This window comes from Salmo salar, chromosome 13 (assembly GCF_965601325.2).
Source record: "Salmo salar chromosome 13, fSalSal1, whole genome shotgun sequence".
Taxonomy (NCBI): domain Eukaryota; kingdom Metazoa; phylum Chordata; class Actinopteri; order Salmoniformes; family Salmonidae; genus Salmo; species Salmo salar.
The window spans coordinates 2,067,135-2,086,306 of record NC_138303.1 but is presented as its reverse complement, the minus strand read 5'-3'; the positions used below and the strand labels follow the sequence as shown (position 1 = coordinate 2,086,306).

The window sequence follows — 19,172 nt, the reverse complement described above, 5'->3', positions numbered from 1 at the left end:
TGGCATGCTGACTGCAGGAATGTCCACCAGCGGTGTTGCCAAAAAATGTAATATTAAATTCTCTAACATAAGCCGCCTCCAATGTTTTAGAGAATTTTGCAGTATGTTCAGCCGGCCTCACAACCGCAGACTACGTATAACCATGCTAGCCCAGAAACTCTGCACGGGATCCTCTGAGACCAGCCACCCGGACAGCTGATGAAACTCCAGAGTATTTCTGTCTGTAATAAAGCCTTTTGTGGGGGAAAAACTCATTCTGATTGGGTGGGCCTTGTTCTCAAGTGGGTGGGCCTATGGCTGCGCTCCTGCCTGGTCATGTGAAATCCATAGATTAGGGCCTAATGAATTGATTTTAATTGACTGATTTCCGTATATGAACCCAACTTAGTAAAATTGTTAATTGTTGTGTTTTGTTCTGTATAGTATTGTTTTATCCGCTGGACTCTCCCGTTTCATATGTGCTATTTTAGGCACAGCTGTGAGTTTTAGGCACATGAAATTGTTCATTTTGTCTGGATAGGCCAGAAAATACGACATCTCTCCCTATGCAAATGTAGGGTCTGAAACCTGCCACTCCTCGCCAGCAGAGAGATGGGGCTTTCTGGTATTATAACACATGGGACCCTACGACGGTCACAGAGCGCTTTGTACACAAATGTCAATCGGAACTGCTCACAGCCCTCCAAATAGGGGACTTAACATCTAAAGCCTTGTTCACATTGGTAGTTTAGAAGTGACTCAAATCACAATTTGTTTTTGCATATCCGATTCTAATGTTATTTTTCCTGCAGTCTGACCAGCCCAAAAGCACATGGAATCAGATATTTCAAGCCATATTGCAAACTACCTTCGTAGGTGGTTTGAAATCAGATGCAAATCTGATTCCTGGCCATGCAACTTGTCTGAACTGTTAAATCTGATTTATTTGCCCTCAAGTGGTTTTTAGACTATTTTGCATATTTTGTTGTTTGCTAGCTACTCTGTGGACAGTTTGACAGGAGGATGTGTTAGCTAACTAGCTTGTTAATTGTTGTTGTTTGCTAGCTACTCTGTTGACAGTTTGACAGGAGGATGTGCTAGCTACACTAGCTTGTTAATTGTTGTTTGCTAGCTACTCTGTTGACAGTTTGACAGGAGGGTGTGCTAGCTAACTAGCTTGTTAATTGTTGTTTGCTAGCTACTCTGTTGACAGGAGGATGTGCTAGCTAACTAGCTTGTTAATTGTTGTTTGCTAGCTACTCTGACAGTTTGACAGGAGGATGTGCTAGCTAACTAGCTTGTTAATTGTTGTTTGCTAGCTACTCTGTTGACAGTTTGACAGGAGGATGTGCTAGCTAACTAGCTTGTTAATTGTTGTTTGCTAGCTACTCTGTTGACAGTTTGACAGGAGGATGTGCTAGCTAACTAGCTTGTTAATTGTTGTTTGCTAGCTACTCTGTTGACAGTTTGACAGGAGGATGTGCTAGCTAACTAGCTTGTTAATTGTTGTTTGCTAGCTACTCTGTTGACAGTTTGACAGAAGGATGTGCTAGCTAACTAGCTTGTTAATTGTTGTTTGCTAGCTACTCTGTTGACAGTTTGACAGGAGGATGTGTTGGCTAACTAGCTTGTTAATTGTTGTTTGCTAGCTACTCTGTTGACAGTTTGACAGGATGTGCTAGCTAACTAGCTTGTTAATTGTTTACAAACAAATGATTGAATGTGCTAGTAAGCTACCTAGCTAGCTAGTTGACTGTTGTGGCTAGCTAAAAAGGACTGAAAGTTGGATCGTCTTGTCCTTTGAGGCTTTAAAAGTGTTCTGACACAGATTTTTTGAACATTCAAAGCAACTGGGAAGCGTCCATGACAGTCATTGTCACCTTATCTTGATACATAACTTCTGAGTGACAGGAAGCATGAGCACCACCACCAATCAGCCTACGCCACTGCTCACACACCTGTCATTACTATGACAACTAGCATAACCATGTCAGCTGATGACTGCTGTCTGAAAACACACCGTCTGATTTGGTCACTTGTAACTTGGTTTTCTTCCTAAGGGGTGGATCAGCTTAATATTGCAGAAAGATTGTTGCTTCCATCAATGTAATTGTCTGCATCATTTCCAATCCCCCATATATTTTTGGGGTAAATATATATATATCCATATACATACATATCTATATAGACATATATACTTTTTAAAGAATATACCTTTATTATTCCCCCAAACCCTACCACCCTTCCCCCAATTGGACTAAACTAATAAACAATAACACTTAGGCTTCTACCTTCAGTTTATACATCTTATACACATTTTACAGACACAATCTATTTTACAATAGTTATATTTTGTTTGTTTTTAGTCCTTCCTCTATTTCTGATGTCCATCCAGTTTGATTTATATTTGCAACTGTGCTATTTCACCGAATTTCTGAACCTATATACATTTTACAGTTGTAACTTGTTGTTTGGGCAGTCAGTATTCCAAAAAGCAAAGTGATTTGAGCTTTAAGGCCTGCAGTGTGAACAGGGCTTTAGAGAGGGGCCAGATCCAGGAACGACCCCTAGTCCAGCTATTCAATCTGCCTGGATGTAAAGCTCACTGATTGGCCAATGCACACACCTGGAGTGGGCGTTAAGTCCTACAGTGTGAACAAAGCGTTAGAGATTTTAAAAGCATACCCATTTTTTAAATTTCACGTACTTTAAAACTTTGTGTGTAGGTGAACATCGCGGGGACATTTAATGTGATCCGATTGGCTGTTGGTGAGATGGGGAAGAACGAACCCGACGCAGACGGACACAGAGGCTGTATCATCAACACAGCTAGTGTAGCGGCCTATGATGGACAGGTACACGCGCGCGCACACACACACACACACACACACACACACACACACACACACACACACACACACACACACACACACACACACACACACACACACACACGGCCTATGATGGACAGGTACGCGCACACACACACACACACACACACACACACACACAACTGCGGCCTATGATGGACAGGTACGCACGCACACACACACACAACCGTGGCCTGTGACGGACAGGTAGCCACCGTGGCCTGTGACGGACAGGTAGCCACCGTGGCCTGTGACGGACAGGTAGCCAGGTATCTGGAGGTATCGAAGGAATGATTCTTCCCATCTCTCTCACTCTCTCTCTTGATCTCTCTCTGTCTCTCTCTCTCTAGGTGGGCCAGGCAGCTTACTCTGCTTCTAAAGGAGGCATCGTAGGAATGACTCTACCCATCTCTCTCTCTCTAGGTGGGCCAGGCAGCGTACTCTGCTTCTAAAGGAGGTATCGTAGGAATGACTCTACCCATCTCTCTCTCTCTAGGTGGGCCAGGCAGCGTACTCTGCTTCTAAAGGAGGCATCGTAGGAATGACTCTACCCATCTCTCTCTCTCTAGGTGGGCCAGGCAGCGTACTCTGCTTCTAAAGGAGGTATCGTAGGAATGACTCTACCCATCTCTCTCTCTCTAGGTGGGCCAGGCAGCGTACTCTGCTTCTAAAGGAGGTATCGTAGGAATGACTCTACCCATCTCTCTCTCTCTAGGTGGGCCAGGCAGCGTACTCTGCTTCTAAAGGAGGTATCGTAGGAATGACTCTACCCATCTCTCTCTCTCTCTAGGTGGGCCAGGCAGCGTACTCTGCTTCTAAAGGAGGCATCGTAGGAATGACTCTACCCATCGCTAGAGACCTGGCACCCATGGGCATCAGAGTGGTTACTATAGCACCCGGTCAGTACACACACACTGTGTATACAGACACACACACGCTGTATACAGACACACACGCAGTACACAGGCACACACACACACGCTGTACACAGACACACACAAGCTGTATACAGACACACACACACACGCTGTATACAGAAACACACACTGTATATACATACATAAACACACACACTGTATACAGACATACACACAGTATATAAATCAAATCAATTTGTATTGGTCGCGTATTGATCGGATGGTATTGGTCGCGTATTGATCGGATGGAATTGGTCGCGTATTGATCGGATTGAATTGGTCGCGTATTGATCGGATGGTATTGGTCGCGTATTGATCGGATGGAATTGGTCGCGTATTGATCGGATGGTATTGGTCGCGTATTGATCGGATGGAATTGGTCACGTATTGATCGGATGGAATTGGTCGCGTATTGATCGGATGGAATTGGTCGCGTATTGATCGGATGGAATTGGTCGCGTATTGATCGGATGGAATTGGTCGCGTATTGATCGGATGGTATTGGTCGCGTATTGATCGGATGGTATTGGTCGCGTATTGATCGGATGGTATTGGTCGCGTATTGATCGGATGGTATTGGTCGCGTATTGATCGGATGGAATTGGTCGCGTATTGATCGGATGGAATTGGTCGCGTATTGATCGGATGGTATTGGTCGCGTATTGATCGGATGGTATTGGTCGCGTATTGATTGGATATATATTTTTTTTAATTCATCTTTATTTAACCAGGTATTCAGGTTGAGAACAAGTTCTCATTTACAATTGCGACCTGGCCAAGATAAAGCAAAGCAGTTTGACACATAAAACAACACAGAGTTACACATGGAGTAAAACAAACATACAGTCAATAATACAGTAGAAAAAACAAGTCTATATACAATGTGAGCAAATGAGATAAGGGAGGTAAAGGCAAAAAAGGCCATGGTGGCAAAGTACATACAATACAGCAAGTAAAACACTGGAATGGTTGATTTGTAGTGGAAGAAAGTGCAAAGTAGAAATATAAATAATGGGGTGCAAAGGAGCAAAATAAATAAATACAGTAGGGGAAGAGGTAGTTGTTTGGGCTAAAGTGTCACCAAAAGCAGCTAAAATTATGCACTAACCTTTGACAATCTTCATCAGATGACACTCCTAGGACAATACATGCATTTTTTGTTCTATCAAGTTCATATTTATATCTAAAAACAGCATTTTACATTGGTGCGTGACGTTCAGAAAATGTATTTCCCCCAAAACTTCCGGTGAATCAGCACTACAATTTACAAAAATACTCATTATAAACGTTGATAAAATATTAAACTGTTATTCAAAGAATTATAGATTAACATCTCCTGAATGCAACCGCATTGACAGATTTCAAAATAACTTTACTGGGAAAGCACACTTCGCAATAATCTGAGTACTGCGCTCAGAAAAATACATCAGGCAATTACAGATACCCGCCATTTTGGAGTCATCTAAATGCATAAATAGCATTAGAAATATTCACTTACCTTTAATAATCTTCATCAGAAGGCACTTCCAGGAATCCCAGGTCCACAATAAATGTTGTTTTTGTTCGATAAAGTTCATGATTTATGTCCAAATAACTCCATGTTGTTTGCGCGTTCAGTAAGCTACTCAAAATGTAGGACGCGCGAGGAAAATGTCACGACGGAAAGTCAAAAAAAGTTCTGTTTACATTCGTTCAAACATGTCAAACGTTGTATAGCATCAATCTTTAGGGCCTTTAGAACGTGAAGATTCAGTAATATTCCAACCGGACAATTCCATTGTCTTGAAAAACGTTTTGGAACAGAGCTACCTCTCGCATGAACGCGCACCAATGAACTGATGTCCTTCCCTGGGTCACCAACTTCCCAGCCTTCTTGTTCGGTCTCTGTTCATCATAGACGCCTCAAACAACTTTCTAAAGACTGTTGACATCTAGTGGAAGCCTTAGGAAGTGCAAAATGAACCCTAACTCACTGTGTGTTCGATTGGCAATGACTTGAAAAAAACTACAGGCACCAGATTTTCATTTCCTGGTTGTATTTTTCTCAGGTTTTTGCCTGCCATATGAGTTCTGTTATACACACAGACACCATTCAAACAGTTTTAGAGTACACACAGACACCATTCAAACAGTTTTCTATCCAAATCTACTAATAATATGCAAATATTTGACTCTGGGCCCCGAGTATTAGGCCATTTACTCTGGGCACGCTTTTCATCCGAAGTCGAAAATACTGCCCCCTATACCTTGACAGGTTAAAGCTAGTGAGGGAGATAAGTGTTTACAGTTTGAGATTTTTGTAGTTCGTTCCAGTCATTGGCAGCAGAGAACTGGAAGGAGGAATTGGCTTTGGGGGTGACCAGTGAGATATACCTGCTGGAGCACGTGCTACAGGTGGGTGCTGCTATGGTGACCAGCAAGCTGAGATAAGGGGGGACTTTACCTAGCAGGGTCTTGTAGATGACCTGGAACCAGTGGGTTTGGCGACGAGTATGAAGCGAGGGCCAGCCAACGAGAGCGTACAGGTCGCAGTGGTGGGTAGTATATGGGGCTTTGGTGACAAAACGGATGGCACTGTGATAGACTGCATCCAATTTAATGAGTAGGGTATTGGAGGCTATTTTATAGATGACATCACCAAAGTCAAGGATCGGTAGGATAGTCAGTTTTACGAGGGTATGTTTGGCAGCATGAGTGAAGGATGCTTTGTTGCGATATAGGAAGCCAATTCTAGATTTAATTTTGGATTGGAGATGTTTTGATGTGAGTCTGAAAGGACAGTTTACAGTCTAACCAGACCCCTAGGTATTTGTAGTTGTCCACATATTCTAAGTCAGAACCGTCCAGAGTAGTGATGCTGGACGGGCGAGCAGGTGCAGACAGTGATTGGTTGAAGAGCATGCATTTAGTTTTACTTGTATTTAAGAGCAGTTGGAGGCCACGGAAGGAGAGTTGTATGGCATGGAAGCTCGTTGAAGCTCGTATTCAACAGATGGTATTGGTCTCGTATTCAGCAGATGGTATTGGTCTCGTATTCAGCAGATGGTATTGGTCTCGTATTCAGCAGATGGTATTGGTCTCGTATTCAGCAGATGGTATTTGTCGCGTATTCAGCAGATGGTATTGGTCTCGTATTCAGCAGATGGTATTGGTCTCGTATTCAGCAGATGGTATTGGTCTCGTATTCAGCAGATGGTATTGGTCTTGTATTCAGCAGATGGTATTGGTCAGGTATTCTGCAGATGGTATTGGTCTCGTATTCTGCAGATGGTATTGGTCTCGTATTCAGCAGATGGTATTGGTCTCGTATTCAGCAGATGGTATTGGTCTCGTATTCAGCAGATGGTATTGGTGTCGTATTCAGCAGATGGTATTGGTGTCGTATTCAGCAGATGGTATTGGTGTCGTATTCAGCAGATGGTATTGGGCGCGTATTCAGCAGATGGTATTGGGCGCGTATTCAGCAGATGGTATTATTCACGTATACAGCAGATGGTATTTGTCTCGTATTCAGCAGATGGTATTTGTCTCGTATTCAGCAGATGGTATTTGTCATATTCAGCAGATGGTATTCACATATTCAGCAGATGGTATTATTCACATATTCAGCAGATGGTATTATTCACATATACAGCAGATGGTATTATTCACGTATTCAGCAGATGGTATTGGTCATATATATTTAGGAACTTGAAACAAGTTTTATTAGTATTTAATCAGTGAGACATTAACGTGAGCCCTCCTTCCTTCCCCAGGTCTCTTTGCTACCCCTCTCCTGGCAGGTCTACCTGAGAAGGTATATTAACACCCCCTCTCTCTACCTGAGAAGGTATATTAACCCCCCCTCTCTCTACCTGAGAAGGTATATTAACCCCCCCTCTCTCTTCCTGAGAAGGTATATTAACCCCCCCTCTCTCTACCTGAGAAGGTATATTAACCCGCCCTCTCTCTACCTGAGAAGGTATACTAACCCCCACTCTCTCTACCTGAGAAGGTATATTAACCCCCCCTCTCTCTACCTGAAAAGGTATATTAACCCCCCCTCTCTCTATACACCTCTCTCTCTATATTAACCCCCCCACCTCTCTCTACCTGAGAAGGTATATTAACCCCCCCTCTCTCTACCTGAGAAGGTATATTAACCCCCTCTCTCTCTATACACCTCTCTCTACCTGAGAAGGTATATTAACCCCCTCTCTCTCTATACACCTCTCTCTACCTGAGAAGGTATATTAATCCCCCCTCTCTCTATACACCTCTCTCTCTATATTAACCCCCCCACCTCTCTCTACCTGAGAAGGTATATTAACCCCCCCTCTCTCTACCTGAGAAGGTATATTAACCCCCCCTCTCTCTACCTGAGGTATATTAACCCCCCCTCTCTCTACCTGACAAGGTATATTAACCCACCTCTCTCTACCTGAGAAGGTATATTAACCCCCCACCTCTCTCTACCTGAGAAGGTATATTAACCGCCCCTCTCGCTACCTGAGAAGGTATATTAACCCCCCCTCTCGCTACCTGAGAAGGTATATTAACCCCCCCTATCTCTACCTGAGAAGGTATATTAACCCCCCCTCTCTCTATACACCTCTCTCTCTATATTATCCCCCCCACCTCTCTCTACCTGAGAAGGTATATTAACCCCCCCTCTCTCTACCTGAGAAGGTATATTAACCCCCCCTCTCTCTATATATACTAACCCCCCCACCTCTCTCTACCTGAGAAGGTATATTAAACCCCCCTCTCTCTACCTGAGAAGGTATATTAACCCCCCCTCTCTCTATATATACTAACCCCCCCACCTCTCTCTACTTGAGAAGGTATATTAACCCTCCCTCTCTCTACCTGAGAAGGTATATTAACCCCCCTCTCTCTACCTGAGAAGGTATATTAACCCCCCTCTCTCTACCTGAGAAGGTATATTAACCCCCCTCTCTCTACCTGAGAAGGTATATTAACCCCCCCTCTCTCTACCTGAGAAGGTATATTAACCCCCCCTCTCTCTATATATACTAACCCCCCCCACCTCTCTCTACCTGAGAAGGTATATTAACCCCCCCTCTCTCTACCTGAGAAGGTATATTAACCCCCCCCCTCTCTCTATATATACTAACCCCCCCACCTCTCTCTACCTGAGAAGGTATATTAACCCTCCCTCTCTCTACCTGAGAAGGTATATTAACCCCCCTCTCTCTACCTGAGAAGGTATATTAACGCCCCTCTCTCTACCTGAGAAGGTATATTAACCCCCCCCTCTCTCTACCTGAGAAGGTATATTAATCCCCCTCTCTCTACCTGAGAAGGTATATTAACCCCCCCTCTCTCTACCTGAGAAGGTATATTAACCCCCCCTCTCTCTATACACCTCTCTCTACCTGAGAAGGTATATTAACCCCCCCTCTCTCTATACACCTCTCTCTCTATATTATCCCCCCCACCTCTCTCTACCTGAGAAGGTATATTAACCCCCCCTCTCTCTACCTGAGAAGGTATATTAACCCCCCCTCTCTCTATATATACTAACCCCCCACATCTCTCTACCTGAGAAGGTATATTAACCCTCCCTCTCTCTACCTGAGAAGGTATATTAACCCCCCCTCTCTCTATATATACTAACCCCCCCCTCTCTCTACCTGAGAAGGTATATTAACCCCCCCACCTCTCTATACACCTCTCTCTCTATATTAACCCCCCCACCTCTCTATACACCTCTCTCTCTATTAACCCCCCCTCTCTATACTAACCCCCCCTCTCTCTACCTGACAAGGTATATTAACCCCCCCCCCCCTCTCTCTACCTGACAAGGTATATTAACCCCCCCTCTCTCTACCTGACAAGGTATATTAACCCCCCCCCTCTCTCTACCTGACAAGGTATATTAACCCCCCCCTCTCTTTACCTGAGAAGGTATATTAACCCCCCCCCCTCTCTATATATACTAACCCCCCCACCTCTCTCTACCTGAGAAGGTATATTAACCCTCCCTCTCTCTACCTGAGAAGGTATATTAACCCCCCCCTTTCTATATATACTAACCCCCCTCTCTCTACCTGAGAAGGTATAAATCAAATGTATTTTTATATAGCCCTTCGTACATCAGCTGATATTCTCAAAGTGCTGTACAGAAACCCAGCCTAAAACCCCAAACAGCAAGCAAAGCATGTGAAAGAAGCACGGTGGCTAGGAAAAACTCCCTAGGAAAAACTCCCTAGAAAGGCCAAAAACCTAGGAAGAAACCTAGAGAGGAACCAGGCTATGAGGGGTGGCCAGTCCTCTTCTGGCTGTGCAGGGTGGATATTATAACAGAACATGGTCAAAATGTTCAAATGTTCATAAATGACCAGCATGGTCAAATAATAATAATCATAGTAGTTGTCGAGGGTGCAACAAGCACGTCCGGTGAACAGGTCAGGGTTACATAGCCGCAGGCAGAACAGTTGAAACTGGAGCAGCAGCACGGCCAGGTGGACTGGGGACAGCAAGGAGTCATCATACCAGGTAGTCCTGAGGCATGGTCCTAGGGCTCAGGTCCTCCGAGAGAAAGACAGAAAGAGAGAATTAGAGAGAGCATATTTAAATACACACAGGACACCGGATAAGACAAGAGAAATACTCCAGATGTAACAGACTGACCCTAGCCCCCCGACACAAACTACTGCAGCATAAATACTGGAGGCTGAGACAGGAGGGATCAGAAGACACTGTGGCCCCATCCGATGATACCCCCGGACAGGGCCAAACAGGCAGGATATAACCCCACCCACTTTGCTAAAGCACAGCCCCCACACCACTAGAGGGATGTCTCCAACCACCAACTTACCGTCCTAAGACAAGGCCGAGTATAGCCCACAACGATCTCCGCCATGGCACAACCCAAGGGGGGGGCGCCAACCCAGACAGGAAGACCACGTCAGTGACTCAACCCACTCAAGTGACGCACCCCTCCCATGGACGAACACCAGTAGGCCAGTGACTCAGCCCCTGTAAAAGGGTTAGAGGCAGAGAATCCCAGTGGAAAGAGGGGAACCGGCAAGGCAGAGACAGCAAGGGCGGTTCGTTGCTCCAGCCTTTCCGTTCACCTTCACACTCCTGGGCCAGACTATACTTAATCATAGGACCTACTGAAGAGATAAGTCTTCAGTAAAGACTTAAAGGTTGAGACTGAGTCTGCGTCTCTCACATTGGTAGGCAGACCATTCCATAAAAATGGAGCTCTATAGGAGAAAGCCCTACCTCCAGCCGTTTGCTTAGAAATTCTAGGGACAATTAGGAGGCCTGCGTCTTGTGACCGTAGCGTACGTGTAGGTATGTACGGCAGGACCAAATCGGAAAGATAGGTAGGAGCAAGCCCATGTAATGCTTTGTAGGTTAGCAGTAAAACCTTGAAATCAGCCCTTGCCTTAACAGGAAGCCAGTGTAGGGAGGCTAGCACTGGAGTAATATGATCAAATTTTTTGGTTCTAGTCAGGATTCTAGCAGCCGTATTTAGCACTAACTGAAGTTTATTTAGTGCTTTATCCGGGTAGCCGGAAAGTAGAGCATTGCAGTAGTCCAGCCTAGAAGTAACAAAAGCATGGATTAATTTTTCTGCATCATTTTTGGACAGAAAATTTCTGATTTTTGCAATGTTACGTAGATGGAAAAAAGCTGTCCTTGAAACAGTCTTGATATGTTCTTCAAAAGAAAGATCAGGGTCCAGAGTAACGCCGAGGTCCTTCACAGTTTTATTTAAGACGACTGTACAACCATCCAGATTAATTGTCAGATTCAACAGAAGATCTCTTTGTTTCTTGGGACCTAGAACAAGCATCTCTGTTTTGTCCGAGTTTAAAAGTAGAAAGTTTGCAGCCATCCACTTCTTTATGTCTGAAACACAGGCTTCTAGCGAGGGCAATTTTGGGGCTTCACCATGTTTCATTGAAATGTACAGCTGTGTGTCGTCCGCATAGCAGTGAAATTTAACATTATGTTTTCGAATGACATCCCCAAAATATATAGTGAAAACAATAGTGGTCCTAAAACGGAACCTTGAGGAACACCGAAATTTACAATTGATTTGTCAGAGGACAAACCGATATCTTTCCGACAGATAAGATCTAAACCAGGCCAGAACTTGTCCATGTAGACCAATTTGGGTTTCCAATCTCTCCAAAAGAATGTGGTGATCGATGGTATCAAAAGCGGCACTAAGATCTAGGAGCACGAGGACAGATGCAGAGCCTCGGTCTGACGTCATTAAAAGGTCATTTACCACCTTCACAAGTGCAGTCTCAGTGCTATGATGGGGTCTAAAACCAGACTGAAGCGTTTCGTATACATTGTTTGTCTTCAGGAAGGCAGTGAGTTGCTGTGCAACAGCTTTTTCTAAAATTTTTGAGAGGAATGGAAGATTCGATATAGGCCGATAGTTTTTTATAATTTCTGGATCAAGATTCGGCTTTTTCAAGAGAGGCTTTATTACTGCCACTTTTAGTGAGCTTGGTACACATCCGGTGGATAGAGAGACGTTTATTATGTTCAACATAGGAGGGCCAAGCACAGGAAGCAGCTCTTTCAGTAGTTTAGTTGGAATAGGGTCCAGTATGCAGCTTGAGGGTTTGGAGGCCATGATTATTTTCATCATTGCGTCAAGAGATATAGTACTAAAACACTGTAGTATCTCCCTTGATCCTAGGTCCTGGCAGAGTTGTGCAGACTCAGGACAATGGAGCTTTGGAGGAATACCCAGATTTAAAGAGGAGTCTGTAATTTGCTTTCTAATGATCATGATCTTTTCCTCAAAGAAGTTCATAAATTTATTACTGCTGAAGTGAAAGCCATCCTCCATTTGCGAAGGCTGCTTTTTAGTTAGCTTTGCTATATTAACCCCCCTCTCTCTCTACCTGAGAAGGTATATTAACCCCCCCTCTCTCTACCTGAGAAGGTATATTAACCCCCCCCCCCTCTCTCTACCTGAGAAGGTATATTAACCCTCCCTCTCTCTACCTGAGAAGGTATATTAACCCTCCCTCTCTCTACCTGAGAAGGTATATTAACCCCCCTCTCTCTACCTGAGGAGGTATATTAACCCCCTTGCTCTACCTGAGAAGGTATATTAACCCCCTCGCTCTACCTGAGAAGGTATATTAATCCCCCTCGCTCTACCTGAGAAGGTATATTAATCCCCCTCGCTCTACCTGAGAAGGTATATTAATCCCCCTCTCTCTACCTGAGAAGGTATATTAACCCCCCCTCTCTCTACCTGAGAAGGTATATTAACCCCCCTCTCTCTACCTGAGAAGGTATATTAACCCCCCCTTTCTCTACCTGGGAAGGTATATTAACCCCCCCTCTCTCTACCTGAGAAGGTATATTAACCCCCCCACCTCTCTATACACCTCTCTCTCTATATTAACCCCCCACCTCTCTATACACCTCTCTCTCTATATTAACCCCCCCTCTCTCTATACTAACCCCCCCTCGCTCTACCTGAGAAGGTATATTAACCCCCCCTCTCTATACCTGAGAAGGTATATTAACCCCCCCTCTCTCTACCTGAGAAGGTATATTAACCCTCCCTCTCTCTACCTGAGAAGGTATATTAACCCCCCCTCTCTCTACCTGAGAAGGTATATTAAACCCCCCTCTCTCTACCTGAGAAGGTATATTAACCCCCCCACCTCTCTATACAGCTCTCTCTCTATATTAACCCCCCCTCCTCTCTTTACACCTCTCTCTCTATATTAACCCCCCCTCTCTATACTAACCCCCCCTCTCTCTACCTGACAAGGTATACTAACCCCCCCTCTCTCTACCTGACAAGGTATAAAAAAAAAACTCTCTCTATACTAACCCCCTCTCTCTACCTGAGAAGGTATATTAACCCCCCCCTCTCTCTCTACCTGACAAGGTATATTAACCCCCCCCCTCTCTCTACCTGACAAGGTATATTAACCCCCCCCCCTCTCTCTACCTGACAAGGTATATTAACCCCCCCTCTCTCTACCTGACAAGGTATATTAACCCCCCCTCTCTCTACCTGACAAGGTATATTAACCCCCCCTCTCTCTACCTGACAAGGTATATTAACCCCCCCTCTACCTGACAAGGTATATTAACCCCCCCTCTCTCTACCTGAGAAGGTATATTAACCCCCCCTCTATATATACTAACCCCCCCACCTCTCTCTACCTGAGAAGGTATATTAACCCCCCCTCTCTCTACCTGAGAAGGTATATTAACCCCCCCCTCTCTCTATATATACTAACCCCCCCACCTCTCTCTACCTGAGAAGGTATATTAACCCTCCCTCTCTATACCTGAGAAGGTATATTAACCCCCCTCTCTACCTGAGAAGGTATATTAACCCCCCTCTCTCTACCTGAGAAGGTATATTAACCCCCCTCTCTCTACCTGAGAAGGTATATTAACCCCCCCTCTCTCTACCTGAGAAGGTATATTAACCCCCCCTCTCTCTATATATACTAACCCCCCCACCTCTCTCTACCTGAGAAGGTATATTAACCCCCCTCTCTCTACCTGAGAAGGTATATTAACCCCCCCCTCTCTCTATATATACTAACCCCCCCCACCTCTCTCTACCTGAGAAGGTATATTAACCCTCCCTCTACCTGAGAAGGTATATTAACCCCCCTCTCTCTACCTGAGAAGGTATATTAACCCCCCTCTCTCTACCTGAGAAGGTATATTAACCCCCCCTCTCTCTACCTGAGAAGGTATATTAATCCCCCTCTCTCTACCTGAGAAGGTATATTAACCCCCCCTCTCTCTACCTGACAAGGTATATTAACCCCCCTCTCTCTCTACACCTCTCTCTACCTGAGAAGGTATACTAACCCCCCCTCTCTCTACCTGAGAAGGTATATTAACCCCCCCTCTCTCTACCTGGGAAGGTATATTAACCCCCTCTCTCTCTACCTGAGAAGGTATATTAACCCCCCACCTCTCTATACACCTCTCTCTATATTAACCCCCCTCTCTCTACCTGACAAGGTATATTAACCCCCCCTCTCTCTATACTAACCCCCCCTCGCTCTACCTGAGAAGGTATATTAACCCCCCCTCTCTATACCTGAGAAGGTATATTAACCCTCCCTCTCTCTACCTGAGAAGGTATATTAACCCCCCCTCTCTCTACCTGAGAAGGTATACTAACCCCCCCTCTCTCTACCTGAGAAGGTATATTAACCCCCCTCTCTCTACCTGAGAAGTTATATTAACCCCCCCTCTCTCTACCTGAGAAGGTATATTAACCCCCCCACCTCTCTCTACCTGAGAAGGTATATTAACCCTCCCTCTACCTGAGAAGGTATATTAACCCCCCTCTCTCTACCTGAGAAGGTATATTAACCCCCCCACCTCTCTATACAGCTCTCTCTCTATATTAACCCCCCCTCCTCTCTTTACACCTCTCTCTCTATATTAACCCCCCCCTCTCTATACTAACCCCCCCTCTCTCTACCTGACAAGGTATACTAACCCCCCCTCTCTCTAACTGACAAGGTATAAAAAAAACCTCTCTCTATACTAACCCCCTCTCTCTACCTGAGAAGGTATGTTAACCCCCCCTCTCTCTCTACCTGACAAGGTATATTAACCCCCCCCCTCTCTCTACCTGACAAGGTATATTAACCCCCCCCCCCTCTCTCTACCTGACAAGGTATATTAACCCCCCCCCCTCTCTCTACCTGACAAGGTATATTAACCCCCCCCTCTCTCTACCTGACAAGGTATATTAACCCCCCCTCTCTCTACCTGACAAGGTATATTAACCCCCCCTCTCTCTAACTGACAAGGTATATTAACCCCCCTCTCTCTACCTGAGAAGGTATACTAACCCCCCCTCTCTCTACCTGAGAAGGTATATTAACCCCCCCTCTCTCTACCTGGGAAGGTATATTAACCCCCTCTCTCTCTACCTGAGAAGGTATATTAACCCCCCACCTCTCTATACACCTCTCTCTATATTAACCCCCCTCTCTCTACCTGACAAGGTATATTAACCCCCCCTCTCTCTATACTAACCCCCCCTCGCTCTACCTGAGAAGGTATATTAACCCCCCCTCTCTATACCTGAGAAGGTATATTAACCCTCCCTCTCTCTACCTGAGAAGGTATATTAACCCCCCCTCTCTCTACCTGAGAAGGTATATTAACCCCCCCTCTCTCTACCTGAGAAGGTATACTAACCCCCCCTCTCTCTACCTGAGAAGGTATATTAACCCCCCTCTCTCTACCTGAGAAGTTATATTAACCCCCCCTCTCTCTACCTGAGAAGGTATATTAACCCCCCCACCTCTCTCTACCTGAGAAGGTATATTAACCCTCCCTCTCTCTACCTGAGAAGGTATATTAACCCCCCTCTCTCTACCTGAGAAGGTATATTAACCCCCCCACCTCTCTATACAGCTCTCTCTCTATATTAACCCCCCCTCCTCTCTTTACACCTCTCTCTCTATATTAACCCCCCCCTCTCTATACTAACCCCCCCTCTCTCTACCTGACAAGGTATACTAACCCCCCCTCACCTGACAAGGTATAAAAAAAACCTCTCTCTATACTAACCCCCTCTCTCTACCTGAGAAGGTATGTTAACCCCCCCTCTCTCTCTACCTGACAAGGTATATTAACCCCTCCCCCTCTCTCTACCTGACAAGGTATATTAACCCCCCCCCTCTCTCTACCTGACAAGGTATATTAACCCCCCCCCTCTCTCTACCTGACAAGGTATATTAACCCCCCCCTCTCTCTACCTGACAAGGTATATTAACCCCCCCTCTCTCTACCTGACAAGGTATATTAACCCCCCTCTCTCTAACTGACAAGGTATATTAACCCCCCCTCTCTCTACCTGAGAAGGTATATTAACCCCCCTCTCTCTACCTGAGAAGGTATATTAACCCCCCCTCTCTCTATATATACTAACCCCCCCCACCTCTCTCTACCTGAGAAGGTATATTAACCCTCCCTCTCTCTACCTGAGAAGGTATATTAACCCCCCTCTCTACCTGAGAAGGTATATTAACCCCCCCTCTCTCTACCTGAGAAGGTATATTAACCCCCCTCTCTCTATATATACTAACCCCCCCACCTCTCTCTACCTGAGAAGGTATATTAACCCCCCCCTCTCTCTATATATACTAACCCCCCCCACCTCTCTCTACCTGAGAAGGTATATTAACCCTCCCTCTACCTGAGAAGGTATATTAACCCCCCTCTCTCTACCTGAGAAGGTATATTAACCCCCCTCTCTCTACCTGAGAAGGTATATTAACCCCCCCTCTCTCTACCTGAGAAGGTATATTAATCCCCCTCTCTCTACCTGAGAAGGTATATTAACCCCCCCTCTCTCTACCTGACAAGGTATATTAACCCCCCTCTCTCTCTACACCTCTCTCTACCTGAGAAGGTATACTAACCCCCCCTCTCTCTACCTGAGAAGGTATATTAACCCCCCCTCTCTCTACCTGGGAAGGTATATTAACCCCCTCTCTCTCTACCTGAGAAGGTATATTAACCCCCCCTCTCTCTATATATATACTAACCCCCCCACCTCTCTCTACTTGAGAAGGTATATTAACCCTCCCTCTCTCTACCTGAGAAGGTATATTAACCCCCCTCTCTCTACCTGAGAAGGTATATTAACCCCCCCTCTCTCTACCTGAGAAGGTATATTAATCCCCCTCTCTCTACCTGAGAAGGTATATTAACCCCCCCCTCTCTCTACCTGACAAGGTATATTAACCCCCCTCTCTCTCTACACCTCTCTCTACCTGAGAAGGTATATTAACCCCCCCTCTCTCTACCTGGGAAGGTATATTAACCCCCCCTCTCTCTACCTGGGAAGGTATATTAACCCCCTCTCTCTCTACCTGAGAAGGTATATTAACCCCCCACCTCTCTCTCTATATTAACCCCCCTCTCTCTACCTGACAAGGTATATTAACCCCCCCTCTCTCTATACTAACCCCCCCTTGCTCTACCTGAGAAGGTATATTAACCCCCCCTCTCTATACCTGAGAAGGTATATTATTCCTCCCTCTCTCTACCTGAGAAGGTATATTAACCCCCCCTCTCTCTACCTGAGAAGGTATATTAACCCCCCCTCTCTCTACCTGAGAAGGTATACTAACCCCCCCCCCCTCTCTACCTGAGAAGGTATACTAACCCCCCCTCTCTCTACCTGAGAAGGTATATTAACCCCCCTCTCTCTACCTGAGAAGTTATATTAACCCCCCTCTCTCTACCTGAGAAGGTATATTAACCCCCCCTCTCTCTAGATATACTACCCCCCCTCTCTCTACCTGAGAAGGTATATTAACCCCCCCTCTCTCTGAGAAGGTATATTAACCCCCCTCTCTCTACCTGACAAGGTATATTAACCCCCCTCTCTCTACCTGACAAGGTATATTAACCCCCCCTCTCTCTACCTGACAAGGTATATTAACCCCCCCTCTCTCTACCTGACAAGGTATATTAACCCCCCCTCTCTCTACCTGACAAGGTATATTAACCCCCCCTCTCTCTACCTGACAAGGTATATTAACCCCCCCTCTCTCTACCTGAGAAGGTATATTAACCCCCTCTCTCTACCTGAGAAGGTTTATTAACCCCCCCCTCTCTCTCTACACCTCTCTCTCTCCACTAACCCCCCCACCTCTCTCTCTATACTAACCCCCCACCTCTCTCTCTATATTAACCCCCCCACCGCTCTCTCTCCCTCACCAGGTGCAGTCGTTCCTGGCCCGTCAGGTGCCCTTCCCGTCCCGCCTGGGAGACCCTGCGGAGTTTGCCCACCTGGTGACATCCCTGGCTGAGAACCCCATGATCAATGGAGAGGTGATCAGGCTGGACGGAGCCATCCGCATGCAGCCCTGATGGAGGGAGCGAGGGAGGGTACAGTGGGGAATCATTTAGCAGACACTCTTATCCAGAGCCACTTAGTGAGTGCATACATTTTCATTGGTACTGGTCTCCCGTGGGAATCGAACCCACAACCCTGGTGTTGCCAGTGCCTTGCTCCACCCACTGAGCCACACGGGACATTTGGACACAAAATGGAATGTAAAACTGTAACACTTGTACCCCTACTGTAGCTGAAATGAATGTTTGTGTGTTTCTGTTGTTGATATCCACAGCACTGCAGTACTACTCTATGCTCCCTGTGGTTTTGTAAACTAATAAAAATCCTCATCCTCTGATGTTTATCACACTTTCTCTCCAACAATACAAACGTTCAGTTTTTCCATCGGGTTTAGCTGAAATGATGCCACTGCAACAATAGAACGTTGTAGAGAACACATTAAGGCAGCAGAGAGAAACGTCTCCCACCAAGGTCAGGTCCACTTCCCTCTCACCAAGGTCAGGTCCACTTCCCTCTCACCAAGATCAGGTCCACTTCCCT

At 45.6% G+C, this 19,172-nt stretch overlaps 1 protein-coding gene across 1 annotated transcript in view; it reads left to right on the top strand.

Annotated features, from left to right (window-relative positions):
* hsd17b10 (hydroxysteroid (17-beta) dehydrogenase 10) overlaps positions 1-18,968 on the top strand; it is a 28,762-nt gene extending 9,794 nt beyond the window's left edge. Inside the window, exons 4-7 of the mRNA NM_001141614.1 lie at positions 2,706-2,834; positions 3,640-3,748; positions 7,522-7,562; positions 18,497-18,968. Coding sequence (NP_001135086.1) covers positions 2,706-2,834; positions 3,640-3,748; positions 7,522-7,562; positions 18,497-18,646 — 429 coding nt within the window. The 3' untranslated portion in view covers positions 18,647-18,968. The remainder of the gene's footprint in view (positions 1-2,705; positions 2,835-3,639; positions 3,749-7,521; positions 7,563-18,496) is intronic.
* Positions 18,969-19,172: the final 204 nt, after the last annotated feature.